At 47.2% G+C, this 21525-nt stretch overlaps 1 protein-coding gene across 2 annotated transcripts in view; it reads right to left on the bottom strand.

Annotated features, from left to right (window-relative positions):
• GRIK4 (glutamate ionotropic receptor kainate type subunit 4) overlaps positions 1-21525 on the bottom strand; it is a 583539-nt gene that overhangs the window by 254661 nt on the left and 307353 nt on the right. For both annotated transcript variants that reach the window (XM_069742917.1, XM_069742916.1), the window contains one exon: positions 544-708. In XM_069742917.1, coding sequence (XP_069599018.1) covers positions 544-708 — 165 coding nt within the window. The remainder of the gene's footprint in view (positions 1-543; positions 709-21525) is intronic.

Here is a 21525-nt window from a genome sequence, read left to right as displayed (position 1 = left end):
ATCCCAATGTAAAGTAAAATTACAGATGAGCGTATCTTTAAAAATTGAAATTCTACAGAATTTTCCCCAAAATTTTCGATTTGCAGTGAAGACATTTGCATTAATTTAAGAACAGGAAATGTAATATACAGAATCCGGTTCCCATATGATGTAAGAACATCTAATTTATTAAGAAATCGCAACCAAAATTAGTAATGTTTCGGTAGTAATGATTAGTAAACATTAGTAATGATTGACGTGACCGAGAGACAAAAACATGAAAAGAGGTTTATCACTAAAAATAAGCCTTCTCTTCAATGCAGATCATTGTAGAGAAGCTAACGTGGCCACGCAATCCGACATTCGCCTACTCAGTGATGAGCTGGGCAAGGTTTTTTTTATATTGGCCAAATCGTGAATAAAATGCTGAAGTGTTTGAATTTGTGTGGAATAGCGAATTTCATGAAATTCGACTTGGACTCGATTCTCTGCGAATCGATCTGCTCATCTCTAATTAAAATGTACAAATTTTCATTATATTTTCAGTAGAAAAAAAATTCATACTTGTTTCTGCTGTCTCATACTCGCTGTCTCGTAGAAGCTCAAAGATGTCCACCTCCAGTTTGGATTTCCCTTGCCTCTCTGGCGTCCGATTTATTCTGTCCTTGGCTAGTGTGATTGAAAGTCGCTCTCCTCTACTGCATTCCATTGGGTCATCTAGAATCGCGGCTAGTGAAAAAAATGAGATTACCTTTAGAAAACATTCCCATGAGAAAAATGATGATGAAGTGTTTTTACGTAATTCATTGTGCCTTTCGTCTTTTTTAGCATTCTTGCTTTGTTGTCAAGATTTAACGTTTTGTGTTAATCTTATCAGGCGAGATATTATTATTCCAAAATCAGCAGGGGGTACGGTAATTATGCATATTCAGAGCGATTAGACAGTGCACATTTTACAGCATGTTATCACTCTACTTCTTATATGCTTGTACAAGTGGATAAAGAGCGACAGGTGAAAGGCTGACCTCCGTGGAATTGGTTATTTTTTAGGTGACCGTGAACAAAATGATTGACGTGACCGAGAGCCAAAAACATGAAAAGAGGTTTATCACTAAAAATAAGCCTTCTCTCCTGCCAGACTGTGCTCAACTCGGCATTTGAGTTTATAATAGCAATAATACACTCATTGTATTAAAGTAATATGCCCCCTTCGAATGTTTCTGACGTCCATACCATTAAAGCAAGGTCTTCTGAAAGACATCTGCTTTGCTCACTAAAGGCTTTCTGTCTATTCCCAGTTGCCTCCATATCTCTCTCATCAGATTCTTTGCCTGTGCCTCACATCAAACATTCTGGCTCCGACGGTTTAGCTACTGTGAGATTCGGCGGTAAAAGATCATTTGCAAAAATAACTTAACTTGTCTCTCTTTTCTCACTTCGGCACAATGCGTAATGCCGATCCTCCGAGACACAAACTCCGCCATAAATATATATCTATGCTCTGTAATCACAACTCCTGTAAGGCAACATGCTCTATTTAAAAGAAGCTTAAATGGGTTGTACCAAGATCGCAAGTTATCATGTATCTGCAGGATAGGAGATAACTGGCTGTTCGCTGGGACCCACATCAATCACAAGATGGAGGGTCACAGTTCCTTGTTTGAAAGGAACCTCGGCTGAACATGGGCACTTCTTTACATCCACTGTCTGAGACTGACAGAGGTTGGCGGGTTGACTGTCTCCATCAGACCCATTGACTTTGAGTGACGTGGTAGCTTGCATGCTCAACCATCATCCCATTCAAATAGGAGACTTGGAAGTCCTGCTGTCATAATCAGCAGGGGAGGTCAAGGTTCTGGTGCTCCCAGGGACCAGAAAGTTATAACCTCTCGAATGGATAGAAGGCCATACAACCCCTTTAAAGTAAATATATTATTTTTTAGTCCCATATATTTGCTAGAGCTAAACTTTGTGCTGATTAGTTTGTTTGATATTTTCAGAGTCATATGAATTCTACGTAAAAACGTTGAAAGGATGAAATTATGGCAATCAATCACCCAGTGGTGGACACAGACAAAAGAGGACCCCTGTGCAAGAAAAGTATATAGGGCCAGTGCAGTTTAATAGCTCATCAAATACATGATTCCATCAGCTTTGGAGGTAGAAGTGGTCCCCTTATCATTGCACCAACGATATGTCTGCCCCCGAGATCACCTCAGCTAGTGGGAGCCAAGGTGGTTACAGCATGCTGGTGAGGTCAATGCGTAGGCAGTATGCATTAAAGGGGTTGTGCAGGTTTGGGATAAAAGTTTGCAGTCACTCTATGTGACTGCAAAATTCCCAATCCTAACAGGCGCGCACATTGCACCCAACAGCCATAATGTTCTTTTCTGCTGACCTACTGTAGCTGTATGATGCCTTATTTTTGCAGGATGAGTTGCAGTTTTGAATTATATAATTCGCTTTATCGTAGAAACGGTAAAGAGAGGGGCGCAAAAGCACAGTTGCTAAAATAACAATCAGTTTACTGTAAGGTAAAATTCTCACCTTTACACGTTGTGAGTATGCACATGTGAGCAGGTAGGAAGATGCAGTAATGGGTCGGAGGCAGAGCAAGTGTTAATGTGGGGTTTAATTTAACAGGTATATACTCCTGTCAGGGATAAAACAGATACAACAATATCAGGGGACGTAACTCATGGGAAGTGGGTGTGAAGCATAGGGTAGGAAGTTCAAGGATAGCAAACTTATCAGTCTGACGACTTCAGAATGCGGTTAGTTTAGGATGTGGACTTTGGCACCAAAGCAGTGGCGCATCAGGGGTCCAGTATGGTCCTGGAAAAGATGGCGTCCTGGATCCTGGCGGCGACAGTGATATCCTTGTGGTCCAGTCAGTGATCGGTGTGTCAGGAAACGATGAGCCGGACAGAGCACAGTCTTTCCCCCTGTCAGCGTACAGGGACAATGAGCAACTCGATACAGGGAAACCCCTCACAGCAGGTATCCCAATTCTCCCATCGGTGACTGCACAGGCTTATGTCCTGACTGGGTGTCCTGTCATTCACGGTCAGCGATGTCAGCGGGTACCAGGTACGTTGTTGTCGGCAGTCTCTTTTAACAGCTTTTAGCCTCTGCTGGTTTTTGCCCACTCTGGCAGTTGGCCCCTCTGCAGAAGCGCACACCCTCCTGTGCGATGCATGTTCCCACAGCATCTAACTGATTTGCCGCATGCTGTGGCCCTTTTATCTTAGTCACGCCCCCTACTCCTAGGTGCAGAGGTCGGTCCGGGGGTTTAAGCTTTCTCCTATGAAACCTGGGTGACAGCCCCGACAATTCCGGATCTGTCATGGAGTAGGTAGGCCTGTTCCGGGTCTTCTCCTTACATTCCCCAACTCTTTGTGCTAGCCATTCCACGGGCGACAGTTCCTGCAATAAGAACTGGCATTCTCCCATTCCTTGAACGATTTGTCGACAAACAAAATGATCCTGATCAAAGCGGTCAGGGGTTTTTCCTGCTGTCAAATGTTCAGAACGTCGTAAACTAGGAGTTTCCATCAAATCCGTTTGAGTAGTTGAATCAGGTTGAACTGACGGGGGCGGGGACGTGCCCAGTTCTGGTGAAGCAGCCATTTCAAGAATTTCAGACGTTCCAGGGGTCTCAGAAATTAGCTCTCCTTTCGGCCTCACTATCGGTAGCCTCGGATATTCTTCTTCACAATCACTATGAAATAAGGGAGGGCTCTCGGCAACACTGGGTTTTTCTTCTTCTAAAACAGGATCCCTGGACACGCAGGGGCGGAGCATGTTTTGGTGTACTGTGCAAGTGGGGGCATCTTCTTCCCCCTCAGGCTGGACTTCGTAGATGGGTCCTTCAGAACTGACTCACCACTTTACCCGGTATGGTGTTTTCTCCCATCGATAGTCAAGTTTATCTCGAGGGCGCATCTCTCGTACCAACACCTGGTCTCCGGCCTGTAGAGTTGTCCCTCGTAGAGGAGTTTTCTCAGAATGCTCCAACTCCTGAAACCGGTCTGTACCAGGCGATATAGTGTTTGCAGCCGATGGCGATGTTCTCGTACCCAGGTGGACACCCCCATCCATGGGTAGTCCTCCTCTGGGTCCAGCTCCAGCTCTGTGATCTCTTTGCCTGGTCTGCCGAAGAGCAGGGTGTAAGGGGTGTACCCTGTGGTGTGATGTACACAGTTGTTGTATACCCACACCAGTTCTGCTATTAATTCAGGCCAGCGCATCTTACGATCTTCCTCCAGCGTTCTCAACATCTGAATGAGAGTCTGGTTGAATCGGTCACATGCTCCATTACCCTGTGGATGATAGGGCGTCGTTTGAGACTTCCCAATTTGGTAGATACGATGTAGTTCCTCCATCGATTGTCCTAGAAAACAGGCTCCCTGGTCCGAGTGTATCCTCTTCGGACAGCCGTACACCTGGATAAAGTACTGTATTTACAGATTGCATAGGCCACAGACTCCGCAGTTTAGTCTCAGGTAGGAGTCACAACGGCAAACTTGGTGAAATGATACACCATTACCAAGCAGTGTTCATACCCTTGATTGGCCGCCCCAATTGTCACATAGTCAATCATCAAGGCCTCCAGTGGGGCCGAGGTCACAATAGTTTGGGGGGGCCCTCTGTTCCAGGGGTTTGGACAATTCACAGTTTCTACAATGTTGACACACTTCTTCTACCTTCGCCCTCAGTAAGTGATAAACTAATTTCTGAAGCTATTGATAAGTCTTATCTTGGCTGAAATGTGCTCCTTTTTTGTGTGCCTCCATGGCCAGTTTGGGCAACAGGGCCTCAGGAACTACCACCTGCCAAGTGATGGATAGGGTTCGCTGTTGTTGAATTTTCCTGTACAATAGTCCATTCTTTAGGTGTAATCTTTCCCATTGTTGAAGAATTTGTAGGGCCCCAGGAGACAGGGCCTCCCTCTCATTCTTGCTAGGCAGATGTTTGCGGGTCACCCACTGACGAATTTGTGCAAGCCCTCCATCTTCCTGTTGAATCCGTACCCACTCATCCCGAGGCTATCCCAATAAATTTTCCTGGGGCTCCGCTTGTACCAGTTCCTGCATGACTGACAATGTCCTGCAGGACTCCAGAACCCATGGACCTCTTTAGCCTCAAGTTCTTCGTCTCAGCTAAGACCAGGCTTCTCATATGTCACTCTGGACAACGCATCCGCATGAGTGTTTTCAGATCCCCTTCTGTAGGCGAGCTTATACCAGTATTTCGCCATTCTTGCCACCCACCATTGTTCCAGGGCCTCTAACTTGGCATTTTCCAGGTGGGCCAGTAGGTTGTTGTTGGTGCGCACTAGAACTTCAGACACTGACAGGTATTCTGCAAACTTCTCTGTCATAGCCCACACTAACACCAGCAGCTCCAACTTGAACGAACTGTGGTTGTCCGGATTCCGTTCGGATTCATGAAGACAACGACTGGCATAAGCAATCATTCGCTCCTTCCTGTCCTGAACCTGGGTCAACACAGCTCCTAGTCCATGCAAGCTTCCATCAGTATGTAGAATGCAGGGCCGAGAGAAGTCAGCGTAGGCCAGGAAGGGTGCTTCTGTTAAAGCCACTTTCAAGGCTTGAAATGCTTTCTCCCTACTGGATTTCCCAATTTTTGGCTGCAGATGGAACTCCTCTCAGCAGCTCCAATAACGGATTCACGATGCGAGTGAAGTCTTTCACGAACCGTTGATAGTACCCGGTTATTCCCAGAAAAGCCCAGACATTCCTGACAGTCTTTGGGGTGGGCCAATCTTGCACTGCTGCAATCTTTTCATGTGACGGACATACTCCTTCCGCAGAGACCACATGTCCTAGGTATTCGATTTGGGTGCTGAATAAATGGCACTTGGACACTTTTACCTTCAGTCCATGTCTCTGCAGCCGGCTCAGTACTTGCTTCAAACGCTGCAGGTGTTTTTCGAACGTGGCGGCATACACAATTATATCATCTAGATAAATCAAAGTGGCTTCGAAATTCAGGTCACCCAAGCACCTCTCCATCAGTCGCTGAAAAGTTCCAGGAGCGTTGGCCAGCCCAAATGGCATTCTATTAAACTCAAACAGGTCCATAGGTAGTATGAAGGCCGTCTTCACTCTGTCGTGTTCGGACTTCAGCACATGCCAATAACCACTGGCCAGATATAGGGTAGAGAAGTATCTCGCTTGTCCTAAGGTGGATAAGGACTCTTCAATCCGGGGTAGCGGGTATGAGTCCCGCACCGTGCAGGCATTTAACTTACGATAGTCTACACAAAATCTCAGAGTGCCGTCTTTTTTTCGTACTAGCATTATAGGAGCAGCCCATGGGCTTTGACTTTCCCGGATGGCACCATTCTGTAACATCTGTGAGAGCATTCCTTTCACCTCCTGGTACAGCTGTGGAGGAATTTGACGGTAGCGTTCTCTTATGGGTGCAGCATTACCCGTTGGGATCTCGTGAGCGATTGCAGTGGTACAGGCAAAATCATCCTCATGACGAGCAAATACATCTTGATAGCGTCCGAGTACATCTTCCACCTGCTGTATCTGCTGCAGTTTGAGCTCTGTTAGTTCAGCCCGCATTTGTTCTAAGATTCTTTGCCCTTTTCTTTGCCATGGGGGTTCCAACATTGAATGAGTTTCTACTGTTAAAGTCCAAGGGTCTCCTTTTTTTTGCTGTCAACTGTACGGATTGTGATGGTATCAGCTCCTCTGGCATGCCGACTAGTTGTGCTATTTCACGCCTGGGGAAAAGTGTTAATTTGTCCTCTTTCAAATTTACACATCTCACATGCACTTTCCCATCTCGTATGGTAGCCAATGTTCGGGCAATTAGGAGTCCGGGTGGTAGATTCTCTATAGCAGCTGGTTCTACTTGTACTTCCACTCCCAGAGGGGTGCAGACCCGGACAGGGACAGAGAGCACGGTCTGCGCCGGAGATATTTCAAGACTGTTTTCAGCCGGAGTGACCACTCTGCCCAGCACTTTTCCATCGCAGGAGACTTCTTGCACCTGAGCCGTCCTAATCAACTGTTGAAATATTTTTCGTTGAGGTGTTCTGGGGCTCCATTGTCTCAGAAACAGGTCTGGGGACTTGTTGATAAGCAAACTTCCAAACTCCTTAAGCACATTCATCCCCAGGGTAACAGTATATCCATGCTCAGTGTCACCCGAAGTCAATACCACACCTCAGCGGCCCAAGTCTTTGCAGCAGACTCTAATTTGCATGCCACCCCTGCGACCGGGATGGGGAGCTGATTGGCTGTTATCAACTTTATCACCTGTCCCCACTAAGGCCTCATCGCTTCAGGGAAATGGTTTCTGAAATACTTCTCTGGCATCGTGGTTACTTGGGAGCTGGTATCTACCAGACAGCGTATGGCCCGTCCATCTATTTCGGCCCAGACTAACGGACACATTGAAAGTAAATTGGTGCGACTTCTGGTTCTTCTTTCTGGCTGTTCTGGCTTCAGGAGACGTCCCCCAGCCTCAAAGCCTCCTAGTTTAACGGAGAGGCCACCCACATCATTGTGGGCACATGTGGGCCTTGTGCCCCAGCTCTCCACAGAGGAAGCAGGTAGGAAGTTCCTCACGTCTAGACACTATTCCGCCCCGTCGCGGTTCTGAGAAAGCTCTGCTCCCAGATGAGCTCAGTTATGTCACCTTCTTTTCAGTTTCTGTCAAGTCTTCCCTCATGTCTTGGATATCTCCCTGCAAATCTTCCACCCATTCGGGCGCAGCCACTGCATTCACGGCCACTTCCGCTCTGGACCTTCACCACCGGAACTGTTACCCTCTGTTCTTGCTCGCATGTGCGTGCCTCACACGCCATCTCATCAAGCCATCTCATCAGGGCTTTCTCCACTTGGAGTATATTTCTGCCTATGTAGGTTTTGCACAGTTACTGATGGGTCATATTAACTTCATGTATTGTACTTTGGCACTATGCACTTTTATTGAACAATTGGAATCTTGACCAACAGGGTTGTTCCGCATATTATATTAGCCGTATATATTTATTCAGCTCTATGTGTACTGTATTTCTTGGTTACACCCATTGTATCTTTCTAGGGGTCATTGTTGTAGCTTTACATCCTGTTGCTTGTTTGCGGTACTAGGTTGTTGTCTGTATTTTTTCTTAAATTGCGTCATTACATCAACCAATATTTTTATGCTGTTTTATTTATTTGTATACAATAAAATTAATATTTTAGTTATTACTCTTGGGCCTAGTTGTTTTTTGGGGTTTCTGCAATCAATTAGCATCTGCCCAGTATGGAGCAACCTCAGCTCCTGAGCTAACTCTATACACGTGGACTCTAATGCAGTTGTGCATCAGGTTGTGCAAATTGGTTAAAGGGGTGATCCAGCCTAAAAATATTGAGCAGTTGGTTTACATGCAGTAAGATTATTCACGTACATGACACAAGCCATAGCTGAGACACCTATGTAAACCAATGTATGTGCATTGATGTTATCATGCTCCAGGCGTTCATCTTCTACTTGTGTGACATCCAGTGTATTGGACAGTTTTTTTGTCCCTCTTGTCCTCTCCCTTACCCCATAGTACAGGGCATCACTCATCCCATGCCTTGTATACCCCCAACTCTTATCAACTCCTCTCTGTCTCTGGATGGATCATGTTTCTCATGCTGGGTAACCAAGAAAAAAAGATAGACAGTAAGTGACTAGAGCACCATCTTACACCTTGTAATAGAAAGGTATGCAGGCAGCTGTAAACAGAGGCAATGCTTGCGAAAGGGGTAAGGAATCATGTCATCTGTAGTCCTTTACATAGTTAATACTGCCCATAGCAACTCTTCTATTAAACAGATCCAGTAAAAAAAACCCTAAACACAACTACTTCTGAGAGATGGTGCCAGCATTTGTTGCCCATTCTGACACATCTAAACCCTTTTCTGTATTATTCATAAACTCTGAAAATCCACTAAACATAATTTCATCCTTAAGTCTTTTATGTGCATTTTCTGTTCATCTGAATTGCATCAAAGAATATATAAGATGTCACCGGCTCTACATGTGGTCTGTTATTTCAGTATTATTTAGATATTCCCAGGGAACCACATTTCAGCCCTCTGTTGCAATGGAAATTGCTTTCTTCTTCCTTCAGGCTATTGTCAGAGATAATTAGGGAGGAGTAGTAGTAGTCTGTTGTAATACATGGCTCGGTGACTGTAATCTATAGGACCATTTACATGCAATGAAATTACTGCCAATTGCCTTTTCCTTTAAATTCTGCATGCCCTGGGTGTGGTGATATTATGATCTTCATCCTATCGGCTTCTCGACACTGTGTGCAGAAAGATTAGGCCAGTAAGTATTTGACCATGTCATCACATTTTTTGTAGATTTTCCAACATCAATCTCTATAGATCTGAATGCTTAGGGCACTATTCCAACTGTTGCCAGTATAGTTGAGCGACCTTGACCTTTTTAGAGTCGAGCCGGGTTTTGCGAAACCCGACTATGTCCAAAGTCGGGTCGAGTGAAATCGGCCGATTATGACGTAAAGTCGGGATCGACCGAAACACGAAACCCAATGCAAGTCAATGGGGCAGCATAGTCGGCAGTGAGTGGGGGCCAGGAAAACACCTAGAGTACCCATTTTAATGTCAAAACCATCCATTCTTCTTAATGAAGCTTGTCAAGCGTAATTTACCTTATAATAATTGGAAGGCATTTGAAATTGGGGGTCATTTGGCTAAAGTTGTGGGGGGTAGGGCTGGTTCAAGTAATTAGTGGGCCCAGGAAATCTGGACCACGTCACGGTAGTGGAGCAGGGAGAGGTAAGTATTTCAACTTTGCAAGTGCTGTGAACCTGAGCAAGCAGGGGGGGCCCACTCGTTGGCATTGGCACTGGCACAGGGCCCCTCAAAGTACAGCGGTGTGTTTGCACGGCGGGGGCGCCTCCCACCGGCAGCAACACTTTTGCGTACTATGAGAGGCCCTGTGCCAGTGACGTCGCCAACTAGTATTCCTCCCCCCACCTGATGAAGGAACCTGCACTTTCATCTGCACCTTCCTCTTTGTCCCCGTGTAAGGTGGTATGGTATGCGGGAAGAGCAACCTGACTTTCAGCAGGGTCACAATGTTGTTGTGTAGCGTGCACGGGGAATGTTGCGTTATGGGTCAATGTACCAGCAGACTCATCTATCACTGGCTGGGCAATGGGCACGATGAAGTGGAAACACAGATATAGGCCCAAAGAAGAAAGTGGGCTAAATGCAGTTCAAAATTGGTAACACAGGAATAACCAGGGGGCATTGCAGTGGAGGACAACTGGAATGAGAGGCTGACACAGAGAGTAGGGCCAAATCAGTAAGTAGTCGAAATGCAGTTCAAAATTGGCAACCGTAGTAAACAGGCGGCACAGCTTTGTTCAGTGGAGGAGAACAGCAAGGAGTGGCAGACACCGATAGTAGGCCCCAACCCAACTAGTAGGCCAAATGCAGTCTAACATTAACAACTACTTAACGAGAGGCTGAAAATGGAATTTCAGGACAGGAAACCAGGAGAACAGCAAGGAGTGGCAGACACCGATAGTAGGCCCCAAACCAACTAGTACGCCAAATGCAGTTGTTCCATTTAACCACAATTTAATGAGAGCCTGAAGATAGAAGCTCAGGAAAGGCAACCTGGGGAACACCTTGGAGTGTAACACACCATCTCTCTCCACCCCATACCCATTTTGTAGGCCTAATGCTGTGTACTTTTCTACAACTACTAAACGAGAGTCGGAAGACCGAAGCAATGGCAAGGAAACCTGGGGAACACCTTGGAGTGTAACACACCATCTCTCTCCACCCCATACCCAATTTGTAGGCCTAATGCAGCCTACTTTCCGCCACCTACTAAACGAGAGCATGAAGATCGAAGCTCAGGAAAGGCAACCTGGGGAACACCTTGGAGTGTAACACACCATCTCTCTCCACCCCATACCCAATTTGTAGGCCTAATGCAGCCTACTTTCCGACACCTACTAAACGAGAGCATGAAGATCGAAGCTCAGGAAAGGCAACCTGGGGAACACCTTGGAGTGTAACACACCATCTCTCTCCACCCCATACCCAATTTGTAGGCCTAATGCAGCCTACTTTCCGACACCTACTAAACGAGAGCATGAAGATCGAAGCTCAGGAAAGGCAACCTGGGGAACACCTTGGAGTGTAACACACCATCTCTCTCCACCCCATACCCATTTTTTAGGCCTAATGCAGTGTACTTTTCTACAACTACTAAACGAGAGTCGGAAGACCGAAGCAATGGCAAGGAAACCTGGGGAACACCTTGGAGTGTAACACACCATCTCTCTCCACCCCATTTTTTAGGCCTAATGCAGCCTACTTTCCGACACCTACTAAACGAGAGCATGAAGATCGAAGCTCAGGAAAGGCAACCTGGGGAACACCTTGGAGTGTAACACACCATCTCTCTCCACCCCATACCCATTTTGTAGGCCTAATGCAGCGTACTTTTCTACAACTACTAAACGAGAGCATGAAGATCGAAGCTCAGGAAAGGCAACCTGGTGAAAACCTTGGAGTGTAACACAACCTGTCTCTACACCCCATACCAAATTTGTAGGCCTAATGCAGCGTAGTTTCCACCAACTACTAAACGAGAGCCGGAAGATCGAAGCTCATGAAAGGCAACCCGGGGAACACCTTGGAGTGTAACACAACCTCTCTCTACACCACGAAAGGGCTGATTCTTAGGAAGGAAGGCTGTTGTAAATAAGCATTGCGCGTCCGAGGGTGATTATATTCTTATTCGGTATCTACTCACCCTCGGACGCGCCATGCTTCTTGATTTGTAATTAATGTTTATTTGCAATGTGCTTTTGACTTACTCAATTATTTTTTTAGTTATTGATTTTATTAAATTAATAGTTTAACATCTTATTGGAAATAATTTAAAGGAGACGCGACAGGACAACACTCGGTGGATGCCATATCTGTGTTAACAACTCCAAAAAACTTTCAGTTAACTTCTTGCAGGAGAAAGAAATTGTAGCTGTTGGACCTTTGTAGTACAGTTCCAGATATTTGTTGTGTGTTTGTTTTGATTGTTAAAATGTCTGCATTTGAGATCTCAACACGATCTTATTTTTTATAATCAAATTAATTTTTTAAATATTTTATTAGGTTGGTTCAAGGGGTACACGGGCCGCAGTAGACAGGTCAGTGGAGGCCTAGTGGAAGGAGGGACCGCAGATGCGCCACTGTTTCACCCATACACAATTAGTAGGCCTAATGCAGCGTAGTTTCCAACAGCTACTAAACGAGAGCCGGAAGATCGAAGGTCAGGAAAGGCAACCTGGGGAACACCTTGGAGTGTAACACAACCTCTCTCTACACCACGAAAGGGCTGATTCTTAGGAAGGAAGGCTGTTGTAAATAAGCATTGCGCGTCCGAGGGTGATTATATTCTTATTCGGTATCTACTCACCCTCGGACGCGCCATGCTTCTTGATTTGTAATTAATGTTTATTTGCAATGTGCTTTTGACTTACTCAATTATTTTTTTAGTTATTGATTTTATTAAATTAATAGTTTAACATCTTATTGGAAATAATTTAAAGGAGACGCGACAGGACAACACTCGGTGGATGCCATATCTGTGTTAACAACTCCAAAAAACTTTCAGTTAACTTCTTGCAGGAGAAAGAAATTGTAGCTGTTGGACCTTTGTAGTACAGTTCCAGATATTTGTTGTGTGTTTGTTTTGATTGTTAAAATGTCTGCATTTGAGATCTCAACACGATCTTATTTTTTATAATCAAATTAATTTTTTAAATATTTTATTAGGTTGGTTCAAGGGGTACACGGGCAGCAATAGACAGGTCAGTGGAGGCCTAGTGGAAGGAGTGACGGCAGACAGGCATCAAAGGCCTAACATTGGGCTGGCTGTAGGCAAGTTAAAATTGGTTCCAGGGGAACACGGCCATCAGTGGCCTGGTCAGTGTAGTTGTAGTTGAAAGAACGGGACGCAGACAGGCTTCGAAGGCCTAACATAATAACATAGGGCTGGCTGTAGGCAAGTTAAAATTGGTTCCAGGGGAACACGGCCATCAGTGGCCTGGTCAGTGTAGTTGTAGTTGAAAGAACGGGACGCAGACAGGCTTCGAAGGCCTAACATAACAAACTTGGGCTGGCTGTAGGCACTTTTAAATTTGTTCCAGGGGTACATGGGCAGCAGTGTATGGTCAGTGGAAGTCTAGTGGAAGGAGTGACCGCAGACAGGCTTCGAAGGCCTAACATAACAAACTTGGGCTGGCTGTAGGCACTTTTAAATTGGTTCCAGGGGTACACGGGCAGCAGTGGTCTGGTCAGTGGAAGTCTAGTGGAAGGAGTGACCGCAGACAGGCTTCCAAGGCCTAACATAACAAACTTGGGCTGGCTGTAGGCACTTTTAAATTGGTTCCAGGGGTACACGGGCAGCAGTGGTCTGGTCTGTGGAAGTCTAGTGGAAGGAGTGACCGCAGACAGGCTTCGAAGGCCTAACATAACAAACTTGGGCTGGCTGTAGGCACTTTTAAATTGGTTCCAGGGGTACACGGGCAGCAGTGGTCTGGTCAGTGGAAGTCTAGTGGAAGGAGTGACCGCAGACAGGCTTCCAAGGCCTAACATAACAAACTTGGGCTGGCTGTAGGCACTTTTAAATTGGTTCCAGGGGTACACGGGCAGCAGTGGTCTGGTCTGTGGAAGTCTAGTGGAAGGAGTGACCGCAGACAGGCTTCGAAGGCCTAACATAACAAACTTGGGCTGGCTGTAGGCACTTTTAAATTGGTTCCAGGGGTACACGGGCAGCAGTGGTCTGGTCAGTGGAAGTCTAGTGGAAGGAGTGACCGCAGACAGGCTTCCAAGGCCTAACATAACAAACTTGGGCTGGCTGTAGGCACTTTTAAATTGGTTCCAGGGGTACACGGGCAGCAGTGGTCTGGTCTGTGGAAGTCTAGTGGAAGGAGTGACCGCAGACAGGCTTCGAAGGCCTAACATAACAAACTTGGGCTGGCTGTAGGCACTTTTAAATTGGTTCCAGGGGTACACGGGCAGCAGTGGTCTGGTCAGTGGAAGTCTAGTGGAAGGAGTGACCGCAGACAGGCTTCCAAGGCCTAACATAACAAACTTGGGCTGGCTGTAGGCACTTTTAAATTGGTTCCAGGGGTACACGGGCAGCAGTGGTCTGGTCTGTGGAAGTCTAGTGGAAGGAGTGACCGCAGACAGGCTTCGAAGGCCTAACATAACAAACTTGGGCTGGCTGTAGGCACTTTTAAATTGGTTCCAGGGGTACACGGGCAGCAGTGGTCTGGTCAGTGGAAGTCTAGTGGAAGGAGTGACCGCAGACAGGCTTCCAAGGCCTAACATAACAAACTTGGGCTGGCTGTAGGCACTTTTAAATTGGTTCCAGGGGTACACGGGCAGCAGTGGTCTGGTCTGTGGAAGTCTAGTGGAAGGAGTGACCGCAGACAGGCTTCGAAGGCCTAACATAACAAACTTGGGCTGGCTGTAGGCACTTTTAAATTGGTTCCAGGGGTACACGGGCAGCAGTGGTCTGGTCAGTGGAAGTCTAGTGGAAGGAGTGACCGCAGACAGGCTTCCAAGGCCTAACATAACAAACTTGGGCTGGCTGTAGGCACTTTTAAATTGGTTCCAGGGGTACACGGGCAGCAGTGGTCTGGTCTGTGGAAGTCTAGTGGAAGGAGTGACCGCAGACAGGCTTCGAAGGCCTAACATAACAAACTTGGGCTGGCTGTAGGCACTTTTAAATTGGTTCCAGGGGTACACGGGCAGCAGTGGTCTGGTCAGTGGAAGTCTAGTGGAAGGAGTGACCGCAGACAGGCTTCCAAGGCCTAACATAACAAACTTGGGCTGGCTGTAGGCACTTTTAAATTGGTTCCAGGGGTACACGGGCAGCAGTGGTCTGGTCTGTGGAAGTCTAGTGGAAGGAGTGACCGCAGACAGGCTTCGAAGGCCTAACATAACAAACTTGGGCTGGCTGTAGGCACTTTTAAATTGGTTCCAGGGGTACACGGGCAGCAGTGGTCTGGTCAGTGGAAGTCTAGTGGAAGGAGTGACCGCAGACAGGCTTCCAAGGCCTAACATAACAAACTTGGGCTGGCTGTAGGCACTTTTAAATTGGTTCCAGGGGTACACGGGCAGCAGTGGTCTGGTCTGTGGAAGTCTAGTGGAAGGAGTGACCGCAGACAGGCTTCCAAGGCCTAACATAACAAACTTGGGCTGGCTGTAGGCACTTTTAAATTGGTTCCAGGGGTACACGGGCAGCAGTGGTCTGGTCTGTGGAAGTCTAGTGGAAGGAGTGACCGCAGACAGGCTTCGAAGGCCTAACATAACAAACTTGGGCTGGCTGTAGGCACTTTTAAATTGGTTCCAGGGGTACACGGGCAGCAGTGGTCTGGTCAGTGGAAGTCTAGTGGAAGGAGTGACCGCAGACAGGCTTCCAAGGCCTAACATAACAAACTTGGGCTGGCTGTAGGCACTTTTAAATTGGTTCCAGGGGTACACGGGCAGCAGTGGTCTGGTCTGTGGAAGTCTAGTGGAAGGAGTGACCGCAGACAGGCTTCGAAGGCCTAACATAACAAACTTGGGCTGGCTGTAGGCACTTTTAAATTGGTTCCAGGGGTACACGGGCAGCAGTGGTCTGGTCAGTGGAAGTCTAGTGGAAGGAGTGACCGCAGACAGGCTTCCAAGGCCTAACATAACAAACTTGGGCTGGCTGTAGGCACTTTTAAATTGGTTCCAGGGGTACACGGGCAGCAGTGGTCTGGTCTGTGGAAGTCTAGTGGAAGGAGTGACCGCAGACAGGCTTCCAAGGCCTAACATAACAAACTTGGGCTGGCTGTAGGCACTTTTAAATTGGTTCCAGGGGTACACGGGCAGCAGTGGTCTGGTCAGTGGAAGTTTAGTGGAAGGAGTGACCGCAGACAGGCTTCCAAGGCCTAACATAACAAACTTGGGCTGGCTGTAGGCACTTTTAAATTGGTTCCAGGGGTACACGGGCAGCAGTGGTCTGGTCTGTGGAAGTCTAGTGGAAGGAGTGACCGCAGACAGGCTTCGAAGGCCTAACATAACAAACTTGGGCTGGCTGTAGGCACTTTTAAATTGGTTCCAGGGGTACACGGGCAGCAGTGGTCTGGTCAGTGGAAGTCTAGTGGAAGGAGTGACCGCAGACAGGCTTCCAAGGCCTAACATAACAAAATTGGGCTGGCTGTAGGCACTTTTAAATTGGTTCCAGGGGTACATGGGCAGCAGTGTATGGTCAGTGGAAGTCTAGTGGAAGGAGTGACGGCAGACAGTCTTCGAAGGCCTAACATAACAAAATTGGGCTGACTGTAGGCACTTTTAAATTGGTTCCAGGGTAACACGGCCAGCAGTGGCCTGGTCAGTGTAGTAGTTGTAGAAAGAAGGGACCGCAGACAGGCTTCGAAGGCCTAACATAACAAAAATGTCAAAACAATGGTATTGTCAGTGGCAGGCATTGAAGGATGTCAGCGCCTAGACTACACATTGGTGAAGCTGTGAGAGATAATTTTGCTAGTGGTAGAGCACTGTTTGAGCTGGGGGGGGGAACTGTCTTGTGGCCGGCGGTACAGGCACAGGGCCCCTCATATTACAACGGTGTGTCTGACGTTGGGTGCGCACCACCACCGCCAGAGACACTTTATTGTACTATGAGGGACCCAGTGGCAGTGCCGTCGACCAAAAGCGGCCACACCCACCTCTTCAGACAAACAGCACTCTCAAGGGTCCAAGCGCAAAGTGGCGATAGCACGGCCCCGTGTGGGGAGTTTGGCCATTTCGTGAGGTGGAAACATGTCGTATGCTGGACAATCAGGTGAAGAAAATTACGAGATTGGAAAAGTCATTCAGAATAGTCCACAGGCAAGACCTTTTCATAGGAAAGCTAGGTGTCAGCCGGGCAGGGTGGGGCAAAAGATTTTGAAATCCAGTTGTGGTTCATTTTAATGAAGGTTAGATCATCTACATTTTGGGTAGCCAGACGAGTCCTTTTTTCTGTTAGTATTGAACCTGCAGCACTGAATACTCTTTCTGATAGGACACTAGCTGCCGGGCAAGCAAGCTCCTGCAATGCATATTCTGCCAATTCTGGCCAGGTGTCTAATTTGGATGCCCAGTAATCAAATGGGAATGACGGTTGAGGGAGAACGTCGATAAGGGATGAAAAATAGTTTGTAACCATACTGGACAAATGTTGTCTCCTGTCACTTTGAATTGATGCTGCAGTACCTGTCCTGTCTGCGGTCATAGAAAAATCACTCCACAACCTGGTCAGAAAACCCCTCTGGCCAACGCCACTTCTGATTTCTGCCCCTCTAACACCTCTGGTCTGCTGGCCCCTGGAGCTCGTGTGAGAACGATCACGGGCGCTGTGTGCAGGGAATGCCAGAAGCAAACGGTCAACAAGAGTTGATTGTTTTGTTGCTAATATTAGTTCCAAGTTCTCATGTGGCATAATATTTTGCAATTTGCCTTTATAGCGAGGATCAAGGAGGCAGGCCAACCAGTAATCGTCATCGTTCATCATTTTTGTAATGCGTGTCCCTTTTGAGGATACGCAAGGCATAATCCGCCATGTGGGCCAAAGTTCCCGTTGTCAAATCTGCGGTTGTGCTTGGTTGAGGGGCAGTTGCAGGCAAATCTACGTCACTTGTGTCCCTCAAAAAACCAGAACCCGGCCTTGCCACGCCACCAATTTCCCGTGCCCCCGGGAAAGCTTCCTCATTAAAAATATACTCATCCCCATCATCCTCCTCATCCTCCACCTCCTCTTCGCCCGGTACCTCGTCATGTACACTGCCCTGACCAGACAATCGCTGACTGTCATCAAGGCTTTCCTCTTCCTCTGGTGCAGACGCCTGATCCTTTATGTGCGTCAAACTTTGCATCAGCAGACGCATTAGGGGGATGCTCATGCTTATTATGGCGTTGTCTGCACTAACCAGCCGTGTGCATTCCTCAAAACACTGAAGGACTTGACACATGTCTTGAATCTTCGACCACTGCACACCTGACAACTCCATGTCTGCCATCCTACTGCCTGCCCGTGTATGTGTATCCTCCCACAAAAACATAACAGCCCGCCTCTGTTCGCACAGTCTCTGAAGCATGTGCAGTGTTGAGTTCCACCTTGTTGCAACGTCTATGATTAGGCGATGCTGGGGAAGGTTCAAAGAACGCTGATAGGTCTGCATACGGCTGGAGTGTACAGGCGAACGGCGGATATGTGCGCAAAGTCCACGCACTTTGAGGAGCAGGTCGGATAACCCCGGATAACTTTTCAGGAAGCACTGCACCACCAGGTTTAAGGTGTGAGCCAGGCAAGGAATGTGTTTCAGTTGGGAAAGGGAGATGGCAGCCATGAAATTCCTTCCGTTATCACTCACTACCTTGCCTGCCTCAAGATCTACAGTGCCCAGCCACGACTGCGTTTCTTGCTGCAAGAACTCGGACAGAACTTCCGCGGTGTGTCTATTGTCGCCCAAACACTTCATAGCCAATACAGCCTGCTGACGTATGCCAGTAGCTGCCCCATAATGGGAGACCTGGTGTGCAACAGTGGCAGGTGCGGATGGAGTGTTTGTGCGACTGCGGTCTGTGGACGAGCTCTTGCTTCTGCAGGAGGACGAGGAGGAGGAGGAGGAGGAGGGGGTGCGAACGGCTACAGACAACTGTTTACTAGACCGTGGGCTAGGCAGAACTGTCCCAAACTTGCTGTCCCCTGTGGACCCTGAATCCACCACATTTACCCAGTGTGCCGTGATGGACACGTAACGTCCCTGGCCATGCCTACTGGTCCATGCATCTGTTGTCAGGTGCACCTTTGTGCTCACAGATTGCCTGAGTGCATGGACGATGCGCTCTTTAACATGCTGGTGGAGGGCTGGGATGGCTTTTCTGGAAAAAAAGTGTCGACTGGGTAGCTCGTAGCGTGGTACAGCGTAGTCCATCAGGTCTTTGAAAGCTTAGCTTTCAACTAACCGGTAGGGCATCATCTCTAACGAGATTAGTCTAGCTATGTGGGCGTTCAAACCCTGTGTACGCGGATGCGAGGCTAAGTATTTCCTTTTTCTAACCATAGTCTCATGTAGGGTGAGCTGGACTGGAGAGCTGGAGATCATGGAACTAGCGGGGGTGCCGGTGGACATGGCAGACTGAGAGACGGTGGGAGATGGTATTGTTGCCGCCGGTGCCCTAGATGCAGTGTTTCCTACTACGAAACTGGTGATTCCCTGACCCTGACTGCTTTGGCCTGGCAAAGATACCTGCACAGATACAGCAGGTGGTGCGCTAAATGGTGGTCCTACACTGCCGAAAGGGATGTTGCGTTGATGACTAGCTTCATTGGCCGAGGGTGCAACAACCTTAAGGGACGTTTGGTAGTTAGTCCAAGCTTTCAAATGCATGGTGGTTAAATGTCTATGCATGCAACTAGTATTGAGACTTTTCAGATTCTGACCTCTGCTTAAGGAAGTAGAACATTTTTGACAGATGACTTTGCGCTGATCAATTGGATGTTGTTTAAAAAAATGCCAGACTGCACTCTTTCTAGCATCGGATACCTTTTCAGGCATTGCAGACTGAGCTTTAACCGGATGGCCACGCTGTCCTCCACCAGGTTTTGGCTTTGCCACGCGTTTTGGGCAAGATACGGGCCCGACAGATGGAACCTGTGGCGATGTTGATGCCTGCTGCGGCCCCTCCTCCTCCTCTGCTTCAGAACTGCTGCCGCCTGCACCCTGTTCCCCCAATGGCTGCCAATCGGGGTCAAGAACTGGGTCATCTAATAACTCTTCTTGTACCTCCTGCGCAACCTCGTCTGTGTCACCGTGTCGTTCGGTGGTATAGCGTTCGTGATGGGGCAACATAGTCTCATCAGGGTCTGATTCTTGATCAGCACCCTGCGAGGGCAATGTTGTGGTCTGAGTCAAAGGACCAGCATAGTAGTCTGGCTGTGGCTGTGCGTCAGTGCACTCCATGTCAGATTCAATTTGTAATGGGCATGGACTGTTAACTGCTTCACTTTCTAAGCCAGGGACGGTATGTGTAAAGAGCTCCATGGAGTAACCCGTTGTGTCGCCTGCTGCATTCTTCTCTGTTGTTGTTTTTGCTGAAGAGGACAAGGAAGTGACTTGTCCCTGACCGTGAACATCCACTAACGACGCGCTGCTTTTACTTTTACCAGTTTCACGAGAGGAGGCAAAAGAGCTAGAGGCTGAGTCAGCAAGATAAGCCAAAACTTGCTCTTGCTGCTCCGGCTTTAAAAGCGGTTTTCCTAATCCCAGAAAAGGGAGCGTTCGAGGCCTTGTGTAGCCGGACGACGAACCTGGCTCCACAGCTCCAGACTTAGGTGCAATATTTTTTTCCCCACGACCACCTGATGCTCCACCACTACCACTACCCTCATTACCAGCTGACAATGAACGCCCCCGGCCACGACCTCTTCCACTAGACTTCCTCATTGTTTTAAAAACGTAACCAAACTAACGTTATTTGTTGCAGTCACACAACTTACACGGTGAGCTATAACTTCAGTATGATTTAGCTACCCCTTTACAGGTTGGTGAGACCACAGCGAAAATCAGGCCCAATGTTACACACTCTTTTTTTGGTGGCTGCAAATTAGAGAGATGCCCCACACGCAGGACTGTCACTGAAGCACAAATGTTAATATTAATGTCACACTATTATTTTTTTTTTATTTTTATTTTTTTCAGGAACACTTTAGAAACCCCCCCCCAAAAAAAAAATAGATTTTTGCAGGGAGAATTTAGAAAACAAATGTAACAAACTATATGCTTTCTATGGGCCACTGAGTGAGAGATGACGCACACAGGAATCAGGAGTGGCACACAAGCCCAGAGGCCAATATTTTTCTACCAATGATTGATGGAGTTATTTTCTCTGGTAGATTTTGGAACCCAAATCAAGGAAAAAAAATATAGGCTTTCTATGGACCACAATTGGAGAGAGAGAGAGAGAGAGAGAGAGAGAGAGAGATGGCACACCCAGGAGTCAAGACTGGCACACAAGCAGAAAGGCCAATATTAATCTCCCACTGTTTTTTTTTGTTTGTTTGTTTTTTTTTTTTTTCAGGGAGACTTTAGAAAAAAAAATAATAAAAAAAATATGATTTTATCAGGAAGAATTTAGAAACCAAATAAAATAAAATGATTTTTTCAGGGAGAATTTATAAAACAAATAAAAACAAAAATAGGCGTTCTATGGCCCACTGACTGAGAGATGACGCACACAGGAGTCAGGAGTGGCACACAAGCCCAGAGGCCAATATTTTTCTACCAATGATTGATGTAGTTATTTTCTCTGGTAGATTTTGGAACCCAAATCAAGGAAAAAAAATATAGGCTTTCTATGGACCACAATTGGAGAGAGAGAGAGAGAGAGAGAGAGATGGCACACCCAGGAGTCAAGACTGGCACACAAGCAGAAAGGCCAATATTAATCTCCC

The sequence above is a fragment of the Ranitomeya imitator genome, chromosome 10 (genome assembly GCF_032444005.1).
Source record: "Ranitomeya imitator isolate aRanImi1 chromosome 10, aRanImi1.pri, whole genome shotgun sequence".
In the NCBI taxonomy this organism is placed as follows: Eukaryota; Metazoa; Chordata; class Amphibia; order Anura; family Dendrobatidae; genus Ranitomeya; species Ranitomeya imitator.
The sequence above is the reverse complement of the archived record's forward strand: the minus strand, read 5'-3'. Positions and strand labels throughout refer to the sequence as shown.